A 19,308-nucleotide genomic window follows, 5' to 3' on the forward strand; every position below is an offset into this window, starting at 1 on the left:
CAGGGGTGAAGCTGCTCCCTGCTGTTGATGGAGGAGCAGGAGAAGCTGCCTCTGCTTTTGGCAGCTCGGGGTCATCTGTGGTTTGGTTTCTGGGTAGCAGGGAGGGAATACATGGAAGAAACGTGTCCGCAGCCCAGCTTTTGGGGACCCAAAAAGCCAAATGTGGGTGCCAAGCATTGGATCATACTTGCTGTTAAGTTGTACATGAGGTATTGCACTTGTGGCATGGCTCCTGACCCCATCAGTGGCCCCAGATATCCACCCTCTCTAAGCTATATTTTTATTTTTAGATGCTTCCAATTTCTGTCTCTCCTTTGTTTCAGATGAGTGGGGATTTCCCATGTTGAACTGTTGGGCCACCTTTCTTCTCTCAATTTTTGGAACTGGCACTTGTTTTCAGGCAAGCCCAGGCAGGGAGGGTTTGGTTTTAGGGGTATTTCCCCCCAGGTTATAATTCTCTTTGCAGAGATCCCCTCCTGTGCCTAACACAAGGCTTAAAGTTTAATATTGGGTTCTTATAGTGTGGGGCACTGCAGACACTGATTCATTCCTCCTGACTCATTTCCTGCACCACTGGCAAGGGGCATTGGCCAGAAAAATGCTTCTCTAGGTAGATATTAGTAACTCAGACCCCATTACTAATGTTTTTTTCCTTCATGTTGCAAAAAAGAAGCCTCTAAGGATCCCCAGTGACCAAGGGCACAAATTTCTTTTTAATCCTCTTGGTACATGGACTTGGCAGCTCCTATAGATGCTGTTCAAGGCTCTATGGAAGGGTTTGGGAAGGTCCCAGCACGGGACATGGGCCACCCCCCTCCATGGGCCCTGTGGCTCTGGCTGATGCTGAGCAGGGCCACCCAACCCTGCTGCTCTATCTCCCCAAGCAGATGCTGCTGTTGACTTCCTGGCTTTTCTTTTTAACCTCACCTTTCATTTTCTCACACTCTTCAAAAAGCAAGGTCTGCACCTTTGCCTCCTGCAGCATCCTCAGGGGGAGCAGCTGGGCTGCATCCTTCACTGAACCTCAAAGAAATGCTGCAGCTGAGAAATCCTCTACCTGATCCCCCTCCTTCTCCAAGATGGCCCAAGTGCCTCAGAGAACATCTCTCAGGTTGGTTTGGTCCCTCCAGTTTGTTCCAGTAACCCCCTCCCCAAGGCACCTCTGGTACAAGATGTTCTGCTCCTTGGTGGGGTGTCCCCAGCTGCCCCCATTCCAGGGCTCCACGATTTGCACATGAAGGGGGGGAGAGGGCTTCAGGTGTGGTGGTAAGGAGGGGGGAAGATGCATCTGGCCCAGGGTCTGCACACCACTGCTCTGAGAAGCAATTTTGGAAGCCTCCTGCTCTTTTTTCTGATGCTCCTGAGTCAGGGAGTGGAGGGCTGGAGCTGAGCACTGCCACAGCCACTCAGGACATTGCCTCTCAGAGCCTGATGTTTGGGTGGGTTCTCCCCCACCCCCCCCATTTCTGGTGCTCTGGGTGTCTGTGATCCTTTCCCATCTAGTTCATGTGCAGCTCTGCCTGGACACAGCATCTGCTGCCCTGGTCTCTGGTCAGAGCAGTGCTCACTGCACCCAATTTCTGTCCCTTTGGGTGACTCCCACTGTGCCATGAAGCCCTTGGTACTACCTACCCTTGGGTGTTAAGATGAGGCTGACTGCCTGCTGCTCCTCCAAAACCCAAGTGCTGGGAGGCCACTAAAGCCATGGAGGATAGAGGCACATTTGCAAAATATCCTTTTTTTTTTTTCCTGTTACTGAGATGCTGGCACAGGGGCTTCAGCTCCAATGAGCCCCAGCAGCCACTTTGCTTCTTGAGGCCCCTAGATACAGTTGGCCCTTATTTACACCTCATGGGACAGCTGAGGACCAGACCAAATAACCAAATATCAAAATAACCAAGTTCAAGCTGCTGACCCAAACTGGAGCCCGGGAGGGTCACCCAGGATGTGGCTGCTTTAGCTGGAGGGTGATGCTGGGTGCCAGGACTCAGCCTTCCCTTTCTGATGAAAGGCAGTAAACCAGGTGGAGCCCACAGCCCTCAGAGGTCCCCCCTCAGCCTTCACCTTCATCTGCTAATTGTCCACAAGGTGTCAGAATTAATCAAGATTTCATTTTTTTGGAGGGGTCTTTCCAGCCCCCAGGGGACCAGGGGGAAGCAGAGATGTGATTGTGTTGTCCCAGTTTGCTCTGTCTTCTAGGGAGATCCCAAATTAAAAAGCTCTTGTGTTGCTGAATAACTAGGGAAAAAAAAAGCCCTCCCAGGAGTAGTACTGATATTGTTGGTATTTACAGGTAAAAGAGCCCTGAAAATCTGCACTTAGATGGACCTGCTGGTAACAGAGAGGTAACAAACCCCAACCTGGGCAAAGGTTGCCCTGTATCCACCACCCCGAGCAAAGGTAACACCAGGATGGATGAAGAGGAGATGTGTGACTGTGGAGTCAGAAAAAAACCTTTCAGTGATCCTGAGGTGAGGCCATTTGCAGTGAAGGGACTGAGCAGGCTGTGCAAAAGCATTGACAGAATGAAGATGTACAAGGGTGATGTCTGCTGGCTGATCAGAAGGGGACCCTTTCTGAGAATGAAGGATTTCATTACCAAGTCATCAAAACATGACAAGATTAAACAAAACACACCCAGGCATCTGCTCAGGGAACTAGAAAATGATTCTGTTCCTCCCCCTCCTCCTGCTTCTCTTATTCAGGTTGCAGCTTAGTCCCACACTGTCCCCTCAGCTTCCCAGGGGTGCTCAGAAGCCACAGAGATGCCCCAGAAGGTTGGGCTGAATTCAGGGCTCCAAAGGTGTAGAGAAAGCAAAAGCTTTGGCTGCACGGTGTGTGTGCTGCAAAGCTCCATCGGATTTTATCAAAGTTTTTTTATGTATCAGGGAGGCAGTTCCTACTGAGACATTGTTTTCCAAATAGGAATTTTTTTTAAGGGGTAGTAAATCAATACAGTGTTATCTAACTATTGCTTTTCATATTAATTTGAATCTGAATTTTTGAGGCTGTTGCAATAAGGGCATAATTAAGTGTGCAGCTTGCTAGTTGTAGCTGGATGTTTGGAAATTAAATGTGGCATTTCTAGGAAAAAAAATGTTCATCTGGATAGGACTGGGAAGCACAGCAATGCCATTCCAGCATGCTGGATCTTTTTGGAAAGCCCATCAGCAGGCAGGTTAAGTGATTTGATTAAGACACAGCTGTCTGCAGGCTGGGAATGTCTCTTGGCATTGAACTTGCTCTTGGGTACAAAACAAAGTGGAAAGCTCTACATTTCAGAGTGCTGCTGCTGGTTTTCTATGTCCAGAAGAAAAAAAAAAAAACACCAAACAAAAAAGCACCAACAAAAAGAAAACAACAAAATAATTCTAAAAAGCAGACCTGGGTTGGTCTGATCTGCTGTGATGAGATGGTTTCATTTTGCAGCACTCGTCTAATCCTGGCTTCTGCAGCACTGGCAGCTGAGGAAGCAGCACACGGGCACCCAGAGGACAGGGACACAGAAGGACAGGGACACAGCAGGACAGGGACATGCAGAGGACATGGACACTCAACAGGACACCAGCAGAACCCCCCTCTGGCTTCACCCATCCTGCTCCAGCCTCCTCTCCTCCTGAAATCTGCAGCAAGCCAGAGCTGTCCTGGGCTGTGCTGCAATTCCCTTTGGATTTGCTGTAAGGAAGCTGAGATTCAGGAGCCACCTGCTCTGAGTCTGTGAGTGCCCAGGGACGGAGCTGAGCTGCCCCTGCCAGGGTCTGCAAACCCTTCACTTGTACAGCTCAAAAGCTTCAACCCATGAGGTAGGTGAAGTTTTAATCCAGAGCAGTGGCTGCTGTCTGAATGATGAATTAAAACTGCCTCGGGGTTCTCGTTACCAGAAATGAAGCTAAAAACTCCTGCTGGTTCTGTCACCTTGTGTCCCCCTGAATGATGTTTATTCCCTACTATTGCAATTTGGTGGCAGAGCAAAGACAAGCAGCCCGCAGGTATTTTTTTCATAGTAATATAAATCACTGCTAGAAAAGATTTGCGAGTTCCCTTTACTGTCAACTATCATCTAAAATTAAAAGAAATTCCCTGAGAAATCAGGCAAAAGAAATTGTGCCCTGCAGTGACACCGGAGAGCAGCTGGAGAGCCCCTGACTGCCCACGCTGGAATATTTTGCTTTCTCTAGCAACACCAATTTGTTCCAGCTCCTCCACACCTTCCTACAGAGCTTTGGTGTGCAAGGAGCCCACGACCTCCCCAAAGTTATTTGCTTTTTTAAAAAAATCTCCCCTTGGCCAGAGCCGACCCCTCTGAGCAAAGCCCAAGCAGCACGAGGTTTTTGCAGGGAGCAGCCTGGGTTTGCCAAACCCTGGCTCAGGGTCTGGAAGGGCCATGATGTTGCCAGCAGCCTTACCTTGCAGGCAGGAGCCCAGGGATGTGCAGCCGTGGTGCAGGAGGAGGTGGAGTGTCCCAGCTGCACCCTGCCAGCCCCGCTGACGTCTCACTGGGGACACGGGTGACACCCTGGGGTGCTGGGACCTGCTGGGGCTCCCCAGCCCTGCCTGCCCTTCCTGGGACTTGTCTGCTCACAAACAAGCTTGCTCACAAAGCCAGGTGTTGCCCCAAAACCGGCTTGGTGTGACTTTGTCCTGGGTGTTTTCTCTCCTCTCAGCACCCCTTGGGCTGCAGGTCCCTGGTGGAGCTGGGTGCACCCATTCCTCCTCTCCCACTCTTCCTTTCCCAGCTCCAAGCTGACCGTGGAAACACTCCTGAGGTTTTTCCTTGCTCCTTCCTGGGCAGTTCAGCTCTGGGGCTCAGCTCCTGGTGGCTGGGCTGGGGATGCTCATTGCTGCCAGGGAGCCTCAGCTGCTGCTTGCTCTGCTTCCCCTACTGCTAAGACCTCTTCCTGGTGAAGTCCAACTTCCCAATGGCTTTTTATAGTCTGCTGTGAACATTTCCTTGACATTTCTCTCACGTTAAACCAGCAACTGCACTTCCTGAAGCTGACTGCCAGCGATGCCCAAGGGGGGCAATAATGAAATTATTTCAAACCATGGGGTGAATCCCAGCTTCACCCTTATCCCAGGGGCAGATGCCTTAGCCAGGCTTTACCCAGGTGGAGGATCTAACTGCTGGGATTTTCAGAGAGCTACCAGCAATCTGCTCTGCTTTGCCTCTGGTTTGCAGCCTGCAACTGTCCCCATAGCTCAGCAGTTCCCTCTGCTTGGTTGTGGTTTAAGTGTAACATCACTGTACTTACTACGTGACTTGGGGACACAGCAGGTGCTGATGGCAGACTGCTCAGAAACCTCAGAAACCCAAAGCTTAATGGCTCTGATTCAAATGAGACTGATCCCCAGTGAACCCCCCCAAAACCTGTCCTGATTTCCCTGGATTGTCAGGGGAGATTGGGAGAAGCTGGGAGATTGTCAGATGTTTATTTTAAAATTATTTATATGGGCTTCATGAAAAGCAAAAGTGAGCTATTGGCTGATGTTGCAGTGTTTATCAGTACATCCTGTTTAGCTGGGGAGTTTTATTTGTTTGGGTTTGGTTGGTTTTGTTGGTTTTTTTTTTGTTTTTTTTTGAGTTTTTCATCAGCAATGGGAACATATTTGCTGGAAAGCAGCCAATCCCAAAGTTGCCTTTAACCTTTAAATCCCCACACAATCTCTACAACCCAGCAAGCTAAGCAGAGTCTCAGGGGCAGCTCAGGAACACTTCAGGGATTGACCTGCCCAGCAGGAAAACAAAGAGGATAAATTCTTCTCCAGGTGCTGTCCTGGCTGCAGGAACTTCCATCCCATCCACAATACTCTCATCCCTTCCTTAAATTTACCCAGTTGCAAAGTGGGGGGAACATTTTCCTGCCTGAAACTGCAGGACGTTTGCTGGCTGTATTTTTGTAATTGTTTTGTTGTTGTTGTTGTTGTTGTTTTTATTTTTTTAATTTTTTTATTTATTTATTTAATGTAATCAGCTAGAAGGTTACATACACAGAAAAAACTTCTGAGTGACCTGTCCAGTGCTGCCTGCTCTTGGTACCAGGCAGGATTTTGGGATTGCCAGCCTGGAAGATTTCAACTTTGCTTGTTGGCCTTGCTTATCAGTTATCCCGCAGACAGGGGGTGAGGAAGTGGCTTTTGCTGCTGCTAAGACCAAAATGGGGATTTTGCAAATCATCCAGGTTACAGCTGTACATTCCTTAGAGATAGATTTTCCCCTGGTTATGCAGGGAACACTTGGATTTGCACAGCATACCTAAGGCTCTTCTTCCTGCTCTCCAGCAATATTCACCACCATCATTACCTCCATTAGAGATAACCAGCAGGTTACCTACACCTTCCAGAGATAACCAGCACCATGCCCTACACCAGAGGCAAACCAACCCAGGCGATGTTTCCTGAAGCTCAGAGTAGGGGTTTGACTTCAGCCTGAAATCCCTGAGGAGCACCTGGGCTGGGCTGCAGCACAACCCGAGTGTCCTCCCCTTGAGAAATGAGAAATCTGATTGCAGCAGCAGCAGCCCTGGCCGGGGGATGCTCTGGGTTGCTGCAGGGTTCAGAGCCCACCTGCAGGTTTGGGAGGCAGGAGGTTGGGTTTGCATCACTTCTGCCTCTGTTGGGTGATGGAGCAGTGAGCAGGGGACATTTGTGGGGCTCTCAGGCAAAACATCCACATCTGGTGTGCTGGGGAGCTTGTCTGAGTGTACACTATGAACACCTGTAGGAACAGGGTAGCTCTGTCTTTTCTGGGCTTCTGCTGCCTTTTGGAGGTGTCTTCTAAAATCCAAAGTGATGTTGTTACCATCTGTCTCACCAGGCAAAAGGAGCATCAAGGTATTGGTGTTGATAGGATCTCTGGAGAAGTTTTTATGAGATAGGAATGTTTTCCATATGGAGGAGGGAAGGAGTCATATGAGGACAAAACCAATCTCCAGTGAAACAAATTACAGCCCTTTGGTGGGAAAAAAGAATTGCATGTTAAAATTATTATTAATATAACTGTTGTTATATTGTTATTATCATTATTGTTGTTACTATTGATATTGTTATTTTTATTACTAATATTTGCCTGAAATATTTCATGTCATAGCATGGAAGGCAAATTCATTTTGCTGTCAACTCAGACCTTTGCCATATGGAAAAGCAGATATTTCCAGGAAGATAACTGAGATGTTTTATGATTTTTCTCCCAAATTGTAAATAGGGAAAGTAAATATTTATATCCTGGCTGTCTGACTCCTGTGGAGAATTAGACAGGTTTATTTAAAGGAGTAAAATCACTTCTGACAGAAAGTGAAGAACGTATATGCAAAGCAAAGTGCAGAAATGTGGTGTTTATTCTGAAGACTTCTTGCATGGTATAAATCTGATAACAAAAAGGGGAACACAGAATGGCAAACATTTCAAACTTCAGTACTTTTATCTGAGCTGGGCCCCCAGATGGTAACCACTTTCTTCCCTTGGGAAAAAAAAAAAAAAAGAAAAAGAAAGAAAAAAAAAAAAAAAAAAGAAAGAAAAAAGAAAATGGCAACTTGGAAAGGTAAAACCTGGCTGTTCTGTGAGAAATAATTTCTAATTATCTGCCTGTTTTTTTATGGCAACTGAAATATCATTGCTCTCCTACAGAGCTGCAACGGCAGAGCATGGTTAAATCACATTGTTAATAATTTCCTCTGGTCCTAGTACAGGCACACATGCTCCTTATGTCCAAAAGAGAGGCAGATTCTCCTGGAAATAGGTTTTTAATTCAAAACAGGAGCATTTCCTAATAGAGAAGCCTGCTGGTTCTGTCTCAGTTCATCACTGAGCACATCCCACACTCATCCCTTCCCTGGGCTCCTGAAACTTCACATCCAAGGGCTTCTGCAGGAACAAAAATATTCCTCTTGGAGAGAGGAAAGGGAAAGGAAATCATAGAATGGTTTGGAGCCTGGGTTACCCAAACCCTTGGAAGCTTCCCCCAGATTTTATTCAGACCAGCACCTCAAACCTCTGGAACTGGATGAAATTCTGAGCAGATTTTCTCAGGGGAGATTTGGGGCTTGCCAATAGCAGCCACAAGTACTTATTGCTCAGGACTCTTGTTCTTAGGTTACTGTTATTTGTTTCTGAAGTTCTGTTTTTCAGCAGAAACTAAGGAGGAGGAAATATGGCTTCTCCTCTCACACACCAGAGCCTCTGAGAAGTATTTTCCATGCAACTGCTACTAAAAATAGCTTCACCAGTTGTCTTTGCTAAAACTTCTTTGCCATCTTTTGCAGCTCAGAATCACTTGAAACGCAGAACCCAGTGAGCTGTGGCCTTTGGAGGGGTTAAGGAAGAAAATCTGGGGGTTATGGATGGACACGGGGGGGGGGGGGGGTGCAATTTGTGCTTATTTTTGCAGGTGGTGATTTTAATGCCTTTGCCAGGTTTTTCCAAGAGGCTTGCAAAGTTCTCTTTCCAAGGCTGTCTATAGAGCAGTGAGTAACCCTGTAGTAGCTGCTGCCAGCTTGCACATGGGATTCCCATTTCTCCTCTGCACAGCATCCTTCCTCTGCTTTCAGGACCCTTCTGCTGACTGCCAGTGCTCACTGCCCAGCTGGGTTCTGGAGGAGAAAACCCAGCAAAAGCTGGTGAGATCCACCTCGATGGAAAGAGTAGGCAATTTAGGGGCTCTAGAGCTCTCTCCACATGAGGATCTCCTAGATCTTCACACTGAGGGAACCCAAACCACCTTTTGGGAAGCTTCCTGCCATGCTGCTGAGTGACCCCTCCTGTCCTGCAAAGATATTTCTAAGAGGAATTACTGAGAGTTTGCCATTGGTGTGCCAGTGTCCCAAATGCTGTCTGTGCCACTGCAGGCTGCTGCAGACATGGCTGTAGAGTGAAGGGCAAAATGAAGAATTTGCATTCTCATGCAAATTGGGACACAAAAAATGTAAATCGTGCCCGTGGGGGATTCCCAAGCCTGGAAAACACCCTCCTAGAAAAATATGAGCAACCAACGCTCATGTTCTCTATCACATTTTCTTCACAAGACTCTGCTTCCCCTTTCACTTCATTTGGGTAAAGGTTTTGATGAAAAAATAGGAATAAGTTCACAAGAAGGAGGTCAGATGCTGACATAGACAAGAGTGGTGCACAGGTCAGCCCGGACAAGAAGAGAAGTCAAAGCAAGTCAGCTCAACTCAGTGTATCCAAGTCCTGGGAGAGATTTTCCCGCAAAGCATCTGAATGCCACGGGTTCTGAGGAGCTACAGGGACACAGCTACAGCTGAAGACCTCCAGTCCAACAAGGTGTAGGCAAAGCAGCCCCAAGGAGCTGGGCAGAGGCACGGAAAGGAGCTTTGGCATCCCCAAAAGGAGGGGGATATGGTGGGAGGGAGCAACAGTGCCAGCCCTGGGCACTGCTTCCCATTTTGGATCCTTTGCTTGCATCCCAGCAGAAGTGGTAAATCCAGCTGTGTGTTGGGAGGAATGAGTAAATCTTTGCTACCACAAGCAGCTCGTTGGGATGGAGGAGTCAAGGTTTTCTTGGCAATAATAATTCACTGGTCCTGTTGATTTTTTTTTAAGTCAGTACTTCTCCTTTTGATGAATTCTCTGGGGTCTCTGTATTTGGGTTGTCTCCTGGGTGCTTTCTCATTCAAATTTCTCTTTCACTCCTCAGACACTTTCACACCTGGGGAGGAAATGCAACACAATAATATCTGCAGGCTGCAGCTTTCTGCAGTTTTGCCATGTTCTGAGCAGAGAGCATCCTTCAGACCCAGGGATGACACAGTGGTACAGCTACATACTATTTTTCTTATTTTCCCCCTGTTTTCTCAATTTTTTAGCATCTCACTTATTTTGTTTTCTATCCATAATGCAGATTGGATCAAACTACCAATTCCTTGAGTGGTATTTCTGAGGCTGGGTTATCAGTTGCCCTGAAGGATTTGACTCTAAGGGATGTTTAAGGTTTTTTTGCACAGAAATCAGGCTCACCTGTGTGTGCAGACACTGGGTGTGTTTTTCACAAAGAGGTTCACAAAAGGCTTCCCACACCCAGAGGACACATTTAGCTGAGATACCTAATTCAGGAGCCAGACTGCAGCATCCCATCCACCCTGAGACAACCACTATCCCACAGACTCCTCCTGGGTTTTTAATCTGATTGTAACATTCCATTTTTACTGTTTTAAAATGAAAACCTTTGACAATTTGGGAGATCCAGGAAGTTTGCTGATTGGGATAAGGCCTCTGTCTTCAAAACCTGAAGACTGAGGTCTGGGGGGGCTCCAAGAGCATCCCAGGGAGCAGTCAGAGAAAGGAAAAGCTCAGAATTGGCATCTGAAAAAATGTAATTAAATTCAGATTAAAAGCAAAGTTCCTTATTTCCCCTTCTCCCTGAAATCAGCCCTAGCTGATCCCAGGTTGTGCTGGGCTCTGTCTGAGAAAAGGAATCTGCCTTTGGATCTGCTGGGTTTTCATTTTCTCATTTCAGGCTGGGTTATGGAGTTTGGGGCTTTGGGGTTTTTTGGGGGGTTGGTGGTTTGGGGTTTTTTTTGTTTTGTTTGGGGTTTTTTTGTTTGTTTTTTGGTTTTTTGGGGTTTTTTATGCTTCTTGAGCTTTCATAAATCACTTTGCTGGGGTTTTTTTTTCTGTTTACTCTTCCTAAGCAGGACACAGATGTTTCCCAGAACTGTCAGTAATTCTCAGGTTCCTCTTCCACATTGATACCAAACTTTTGGTCTCTACTTTTCCCAGGGCTTCTCAGTATCTTTGCATCTAGGAAAAAAAAAAGTCTTCAGCCACAGTAAACGACAAAACAGACAAAGCAGTCTTGGGTAGCTGCATCTCATAAGCTCATGGCGTAATCATATTTTTTTTCCTGAGAACTGCTGTGCAGTTAAGAGAATAATAAAAAAAGAAACCACTTGTCATGGTTTGTGGTCGAGACTGTGATGTGAGAGTTTTGCCCAGTTAAATACTAGTGCCAGGGTGCAAAGATCAGCCATGGGGGTTCCTTTTTTCTTTCTTTCTAGCTGGAAAGAGAACTTTGATCTGGAAGGATCTGGAGGAGAAGGGATTCCAGGTCTGCTCTGTCACCAGGTACTTATTAGATTGCTCTGGAGCAGAAGACATCAGGCTCCATCAAAACATTATCCTGCCTTTCACCAGCAGTCTCCAAGGATGCTGGGGAGGAAGGGAGGAGATGCCTGGCACAGTGTGTGTGGCATGAGACGTGTGCCAGGGCTGGAAATTCCAGCCAGAGCAGAGGAGGGGTTAGAGAAGGGATTCAGTGCAGCTCTGAAAGGTGGTGAGAGGTGTAGGAAAGAGAAGAAGAGGAGCACATCCTGAGCATCCCTGGGGTAGCTGACAGGAGGAGGAAGGACAGAGGCCCCAGTCTGGCACTGGGATGGTGAGAGGCACCTTGGAGCCATGGAAAGGGCTCTGCAGAGCAGCAAGAGAGAACCAGGACTGATTTCCCATCAGGTCAGGCTGAAGCTGCAAGCAGGAAATGTTTGTGATTTGCCTGCAATATGGTTTTGTGCTAAAAGTGGCAAAAGGCACTGATCTGATTCTCGTGGGGAGTGAATGAGGCATGGCAACAAAATATATGTTTGCTTCCTAAAACACAGCCCTGCAGGGAGAAAGGGAGAGGAGCTTGGCAGCTGGAAGCACTCAGGGTTTCTCTGTCTCCATTCAATCTTCTCTGAGAAGTTTCCCAAAAGGGGCAGAGCATTTACACCCTGTTGTGGTGCAGTTTGAACATGGCCCTTTTCACATGAAGGTGTGGATTCACCAGACCTGCCTTAGCAGCCACTTCCATGGCAGTTGCATTTTAACCACCAGGTTTAAGCCCCAAACTCAGCTACCTCTCATCTCATTGCTATTTCTTCACATCCAACTTCCATCTGACACTGGAGCAGCGCATGGCTGCTTCCTGCTGATATAAATCAGGGACAGAGCTCATAAAGTGCATCCACATCACCTGGAAGAACAAACACCCCTGATGTGAGGACTCAGGTGGCTGCAAAAGCTCCTCCAGGGATGCTGAGTTGCTCCTCCAGCTCCAGGGAGGTTCCTTGGGAGAATGGGTGCTGCTCAAGGGAGCTGAGCTGGTGAACACCTGAGCCCTTTCTCCCTCCTTCAGCTCCCTGAGTCTTGAATTCCTGGCTGCACAAGTGGAAGAACTGAGAAAGGAAGGGTGGAGGAGGCACCTTTCCCTTTTGCAAGGAATAATTGACAAGTGTGGTGGTCAGGGGAGTCTCCCTGGAGGCAATGGGTGGGAACCCAACTTTGGTGCCAGCTCTGAGCCCAGCAGGTCCTCCAGCCAGGGGGAGATGACAGCCAAGGGAGAGCAGTGGCACCAGCACCAGGGCCAAGCACTTGGATTCTGTTTGTTTATTTTGAGCATCTCTGCATCTTCATTTTGTGAGGTGCACAATGACCACTGAGCCCCAGCCCTGAGCATCCTGGCCCTGCCAGCACAGTTCCTCTTGCAGGAGCTCTCAGGACCTCTCTGCAGCTTTGTGGGCAGCTCAGAGCCCACACTCTTTGGTGCAGCTGTTATCACTTCCCCAGGTCTGCAGGCCCCTGAGCTCTGAGATGAGGCACAGACAAAGCTTTGGGTATTTATAGAACTCCCCTGGTGAATAATTTGAGCACCTCATGGTGGTCAGTGTGTGCAGCCCTCCCAGGAGCAGCAGTGGTGTTAACAGAAGGAGGACCAAGAAACAAAAAGGGTTCAGATAAAAGCCTTGGATTTCATAGATTCACAGAATATTCAGGGTTGGAAGGGACTTTTAAGATCCTTCAGTTCCAGCCCCCCCACCCTTGCCATGGGCAGGGACACCTCCCCCAGGTCAGGGTGCCCACTACATAAGGTTCTTCTGGAGCAGAGCAGGTGGGAAGGGAGGTGAAGCCCAGCACCAGGCACATCCCATCCATCCCTCTGCTCAGAGAAGAAGAAGAGGGGAGAAGATTGCTCCTGGCTGGGTCAGGGCACATCCCTGCACTGGGGTCAGCAGCTGGGGTGGGGGTGAAGAGAGGAAAGAAGCTCCCTTTGTGCAGGAAGGGCACTGGGGATAGGGGAAAAGGAGGAAGGCATTTTGGGGGCTGCTGGAAGGAAGCTGGGGGAGAGTGACTCAATGGTTTCTTGTAGGGAAGTCTGGGAGGCTGCAGGGTCTCATCTCATGGGGTTTGGCAGCTGTCACACCTGGTTACTCAATCTTTGCTGGGGTCAGACCCCTTGATGGCCTTCAGCAGCCTCACCTGGGGCTCTTCCCAGCTCCATTTAAGCTCAGGATGGAGCCTCAGCCCCTTCCTCCCCTCACTGTGGTCTGCGATGCTCCTGGGATGCACCTCAGCCCTGCAGGTAACTTGGACTCTCCTTGCTCTTCATAACCTCAGTGACTTATTTACACTTTTGCTGCTTTCTCGTGCTCTGTGGCAACTCCAGGCCCTGCTGCTCATCCCAGACCCTTTTTTTTTCCATGTGTGCCTGCCCAGCATGGCATTCATTGCCTTTCTCCAGTGCACCTGTGATCTCTTTCTCAGAAAATGGGATGCTACAGGCAGCAATTTTCCTTCTCTGGTTTCATCACATCCATGGTTCTGTGTCTTGTCCTCAGTTCTACAGTCTCCTGGGGTTTGGGATAAGCCTCTAGTTGGGAGTTTTTTTCAGAATAAAACTTCCTCCCCAGTATTTTTTTTTTTTTTAGGTTTTCTATTCTCTTGTATTTTCCCTCAATTTATCCTCTCTGGATAATCTCTCAAATCTTTGCCTGTGCTGTGCAGTGTGGAGTGGACCCATCTGGAGGTGCTCCTGCCCTCCCTTTATCCCAGTTAAAGCTTCAGATGTATTTTGGGTTGAAAACCTTGCAAAGCAGAGGTGTTCTCACCCCCTGAGCTATTTGGGTGCCTTCTCTTGTGCTTTTCCTCTCGGGCACACGATGGCAGCACACGCTTTCAGGACAAGTTAACAAACATTTAAAAAATATATCCCACTGCAAACTTTTGATCCTTTTTCTTTAGAGCAGCTTGTCAGGGAGGAAACAAATATTTCTTCCTCCAAGCTAAAATGTCTTCCTTCCTTTATCAAAATGCAGTCTATTCCTCCTTTTGCTCCTTTAATTTGGTTTATTTGCTCCTGGTGCTGTGGCCTCTTGCTTGGAATCCCAGGTGGGATTTTCCTGGCAGGTTGTTCCATAGCTCAGGACAGTGCCATGGGAAGAGGCTTCATGGCAGGAATCTGGATAGGAGGAATGGGGAAGGATGCTCAGACCAAGAAGGCCTTAAGAAGCAGTTGTAGGGGGAGAAATTCCTGATATGAACCCATGGCATGAGGACTTGGAGTGGCTCAGGCTGCCCTGGACACAAAGATTTTAAAGAGCTGCTTTTGAAGGGCAATTTTAAATTTTTTTTTTTTTTTTTTTTTTCCTTAGGGGGGTCGTGAGCGTGGTAAAAATATTTTTCCATGCCAGAGACCCTCAAATTTTATCTGTCAGCAAATGAACGGATGAGAGGCAGCTGATGGGGTTTTGTATTTCTCATTCGTGTCCCACGGCTGCCCCCTGGTGCTGCTGAGTCTGGTCCCCCTCGGGCTTCTGGTGGCCACGCAGCAGATTTGGTAGCCCCGAGTTACTGAGCCTTTTGGCTCCTGTTGCTCCTGTGTCTTCTGCCACTACTGCTACTTGAGGGCATTTTCGGTTAGTTGGTTTTAGTTTGGTTTTGGTGGTTTTTTTTTTTTTCTTTTGTTAGCTTGTTTTTTTTGGGGGGTGGCTTGTTGTTTTTTTTCCTAAAAGGGAATTTCTTACAACCACGTTTGAATTCTTCACTAAATGCTTCAGTTTCTGCACCATCTCTCTCCCTGGTGGACTCTCTGGTTTGACTTCTGTTTGATGTATAAAACAGTTTTGTTTCTTGAATAATGAAACCTTCACACAGAGAAAAACCAAGAAAACAAACAACAAAAACAAACCAAAATACAACAACAACAACAAAAAAACAGAACACACACACACCCAAAAAAAGGAGAAAAAAAGGCTCTTTTATCTATTTTTACAGTAATTAAACCCATCCATGCCTATTGCCTTGTGTGGGACAATATTTTTGGTCCAGCAAGCCAAGCAATGAAATTAATTACAGGGGGGAGCACCTTGTATTCACTCCTTCAAGCTTTCTGGAATGAGCAGTCTGAAAGAGATGCTCTGGAGCAAGGTAGGATTGTGAATTAGCCTGGACCTAACTACTGGAAAAGAGGGAGAAGAACAGCTTGAGAAACTTGCTATTTCCTCAGGGGTTTTTTGCTATCTTTGATAGCTTCATTAGTCTCTAAAGTTAACTTGAGCAACCTCAAACTGAGCAGAGCTGGACTGCACTCCAAAGGCTCAGCTGCCTTGCCCTCAGGACAGCCAAAGAACACTTGGTTACTGTAAAGATGCTATAAATGCATCAGCCAGCTGTGGAGTTAGAAATGAAGATGCCTGAAATAACAGAGACAGAAGGGAGGTGAAATTCAAGGCTTAAAGTGTGGCTATTTTCTCACTGAGTGCCTGCATGTACCTCGCTGGATGAATAAATACTGTGTTCTTGCAGAAGTGTGGGAAAATAAACTTGGAGGATTTAAAATACATCAAAAGCCTGGGCTGATTAGGAGCTTGTTGATGAAGGGGAAGGTTGTGGGTGTTGTCTTTGGGTTAGGGAAGCTCAAAGCCATGCAGAGGGAACCCATCCATTGCACAGAACTGGTGGGCTCTGGGCAAAGGATGAAAGAGTATTTCTTGCTTTTCTAAACACCAGGGAAGAGCTGACCATGTGGATGCAGCCACTGGAGGATGCTCTGCTTGTACTCTGAACCCAAGTAGTTAGATGTGTGAAAGTGAGAAGGGGCCTGTACCCCCTTCAGAGGTCAGACTTGTACAAAGGCTACTGGAAAAAAAAAAACAACCAAACAAAAAATAAAAACCAAACAAAAAAATAACCCCAAACAAAAAAACCCCAACAGGCTGTCAGAGTTCTTGTGGGGGCAAAAGAGGAAGAATCTGTGTGTTCTGTATTGCCCTTTGGAGAGGCAGCCCAAGTCCTGGAGATCCAAGGATGCTCAAAACCAAGTTTCAACAAAGCTCTTTCCACCCTGCAGAGGTTACTTGAAGGGCCCTGGTCCTGGGGGCAATCGGGGCAGAGCTGTGGGGAATGCAGCAAAAGCATCAGTGCTCCCGTGTAGCCCTGCCCAACTTCCAGGTCCTCTGGGTGGAAAGAAGTCTGAGTTGAAACCCACCAAACCCTCTTGCTGGCACTGCTGAAAGAGGTCTCAGGAACAATCCTCCTCCTGATTTCTAAGGCTTGATGTTAACTTTTACCTGATAAATGGGGGGCTATATAAAAATGAATCATGCTGGTTTAGCTTCCTTTTCCATCTCATGCTTCACGTTCAGGTTTTTTTCCTACCTGTCCTACATCACCTCACCCTTCTGCCACATTATCCTGCTCTCTCCTTCCCTCTTGTTCTTACAGGTTTCCTTCTGCTTTCCTTTTTCATTTCCCCAAGCTTTTCTTGCCCCTTCGTGTCTATTTTCCAGTTGTCTGCACATCCCCTCTTCCCCTCAATCTGTTGCTCCTTTCATCCTCCTCTCTGAGGGGATGGGAGGGCTTTGAGCTCTCTCTCCTTTACTTTTTTGTGGGGTAGAAGAGTGCAGGGTACCAGGCTGAAGTGGGTAACACCCAGCTGAAGGGTAGGCTGAGGTGATGCGTTTGGGGAGCATCAGTTGCCAGGTGGATTTCCAAGGACAGGGAGATGGCTGCAAAGCCAGTGCTGGGTCTGCTTTTACCTTCAAAAGTGACAGAAATCTCCCCAAACAGGACCTGCCTGGACAGGTGACATCTCTGTGCCTGCAATGTGCACAAACACAGGCTGCAAACAAAAGTATTCCTTTGCAGGGTGTCCCCCCAACCCGAGATGAGAAGCAGAAAAGTGTTGGGATGAGCCACATCCCTGTTCCTGACTCGTGGGTCCTGCAAGGAGCCTGCAGATCCCAGATCCCAACCAGCAGCATCATCCCCTGGATCACATCCCTCCCCTGCCTGAGCATCCTGCCTTGGATCAGAGGTAAGGAGCCCAGCACCAGCTGACTCGAGGGCAAACTGTGGTTTTCTTGCTCGTGCAAGCTGAAAGGAAATATGATTCATGTTGTAGGGTCTTGCTTCTTCAATATGGGATCCTATGGGTTTGTTTTGTCACTGTGCCCAGTGAGCCATCCCAGAAGTGGGGAAGGCACATGGGAGGTGCTCAGGAATGGTCCTGTCCCAGCCAGGACCTCAGCTCAGCTCTCCAGAGCTTCAAAGACTCGAGAAATACTGACATAGGATGGTCTCCAAAACCCCACTGGAACTTGCTAGCCAACCCATTTGACTTCTGAACTGTCTGCATGCATTTGAGTTCCAATATAGCCCATGTGTCCATAGTTAAAACATGGTTTTCCGTGTGGGGATGGGGCTTCCTTCCTCACTTTCCATGCTGGCAGTGTGAGTGTCAGGCAGAACCCTGCTGCCTCCCACCAGAATTTTCCATGAGAAAGTCAATGCCAACCTCTGCCCTCAGGTGTGTTCAGTCAGCTGTTGCCTTGGGGCTGAAACTGTGTGAGAAGCTGTGAGCTTCACCTTTATAAAACTGACCGGGAACTGGAGGTTTTTTGGGGGGAATTCTTTTCCTTAGCCCTGGGAAGCAGCTGAGCTGGGAGGAAGGGTTTCTGTGGTGTGAGGCTGCAGTCAGAGATGTGACCTTGAGCTGCACAATCTGCCTCCTGTGATGAGCTCCTCAGACCTGGCTGTGAGAGAGGGTTAGAAAGCAGCTTTCAGCCTCTCTGGAAGGTGCCCACAGGACTCTCGTGGGGCCAAGCACATTAAAACTGAGCTGCTTGAATTCTTCCTGTGAACCTGTCGTGTAACCCAGTGCCTCCAGTGCAATGTCAATGATGGAGACAGATCCCAGCTCCTGTCTCTGGTCTTTCTCCAGAGCAGTCGTATCTAGCACAAAAAGAAAGAAAAGGCGGGGGGGAGGGGGAAAAAATTAGAAATATACTTGTTGAGTTTTCATGAGAAAGCAGCGTGGAATATGGTCTTTCACTTTAAACTCTGAAAAGGATGTAAATTCCATCTCTGCTTCTTGCCTAGAGCCTTTCAGGTTTCTTTCTGTAGCCAGTGGGACAAAGCCAGTAAAAACCTATCCTGTTGTAGCCATGGGACTGCCCCTGCTCCAGCTCTCTGCTCAGCATCACCAGGTGAAGTTTTACTGCTGGAGCTTGGGCTGTGAAGCTGCCCGGGGTTTTGTGAGGAGCTGCTTTACATCTCCTCAGGGAAATATTGAGCAGAAGAGCAAAGGAAAGAGTCCAGGGGAGAGCTGTGAAACCACCCCCAGCAAGGGCTGCTGAAGAAGTCAGTGTCTGCTCAGAGCTGCTGGCTCAGGTTTCCTATCTGAGGCAGGGAGATGACTCTGGTGTTGATCACTGTTACCTGATAAAGATAATTTTTAATGTGAGACAGAAATATTGCATGCATGGAGGTGGCTCTGCTGCTAGGCTGGAGACTGCTGCCTCTGCACTGGAAACTTTGAGCAGAGCAGGGAGGAGCAGAGGTTGTGTCCTCCTGCCCTGGAGAGCATCCAGAGAGCACCTGAGGCTGGGACCCTCAGCAGCTCCTATTTCTCAGACAAATCTCTCATCAGTGTGGGGAAAAAAAAATACAGAAAGGCCCAGAGATAGACTGGGGCTGCTTGTGCCACCTCCCACACATCAGCCAAGTCATTCTTCAACCCAAGGGTAACTCCAGCTCTGAGCTGCTCACACCCCCAATTTCTGCGCGTCAGCAGGAACTCCTTCTGTACGTCTGCTCTAGAGATTTGCTTATAATGGTTCTTTTTTTTTTTTTTTTTTTTCTAACCAAAATGTCCTTTTTTGGTACTTGAGCCTGTACTTTCCTGCATGTCCTCCTGCAGCTCGTTGTCCCATGGCCAGGAGTTGGGGTCCCTGAAGCTCCTGCTGATTCTAATCTGGAGCTCAAGTGCTTTGGCACACATTTCTCACAAAGCCCCTTGGCATCCTGCACCCCTGTGCACACTCCAGATAACTCTATTTCTCTTTGCCTGATTAGGGCTCATCGGCTGCCAAGTTGCTGCAGATGTTTCTTTATTTAACCTGCACTTTATGAAGGGAAGGAAAAGAAAGGAGAGCCCCGTGCGGGGGAAGGAGGGGTTTCGTTGCATCACTTACTCTGAAGTGACTCTGATGCCAGGAAAAAGTGGATGTTGCTCATAATTCTTTTTGTCTCATTTCTTCCCCCCTC

General features: G+C 47.9%; 1 protein-coding gene across 7 annotated transcripts in view; it reads right to left on the reverse strand.

The window, feature by feature from the left end:
• The window catches only part of LOC139802769 (putative P2Y purinoceptor 10), a 31,847-nt gene that overhangs the window by 4,632 nt on the left and 7,907 nt on the right, over positions 1 to 19,308 (reverse strand). Inside the window, exon 2 of one of the 7 annotated variants that reach the window (XM_071758241.1) lies at positions 6,716 to 6,949. The exons of 2 other annotated variants lie outside the window; for them this stretch is intronic. In XM_071758241.1, the coding sequence (XP_071614342.1) occupies positions 6,716 to 6,827 (112 nt within the window). In that variant the 5' untranslated portion in view covers positions 6,828 to 6,949. Of the gene's footprint in view, positions 1 to 4,406; positions 5,905 to 6,564; positions 6,950 to 11,843; positions 11,898 to 19,308 lie in introns of those variants that run through there. 4 more of the 7 variants (XM_071758242.1, XM_071758246.1, XM_071758245.1 and 1 more) reach the window with 4 other exon arrangements.

This window comes from Heliangelus exortis, chromosome 14 (genome assembly GCF_036169615.1).
Source record: "Heliangelus exortis chromosome 14, bHelExo1.hap1, whole genome shotgun sequence".
In the NCBI taxonomy this organism is placed as follows: domain Eukaryota; kingdom Metazoa; phylum Chordata; class Aves; order Apodiformes; family Trochilidae; genus Heliangelus; species Heliangelus exortis.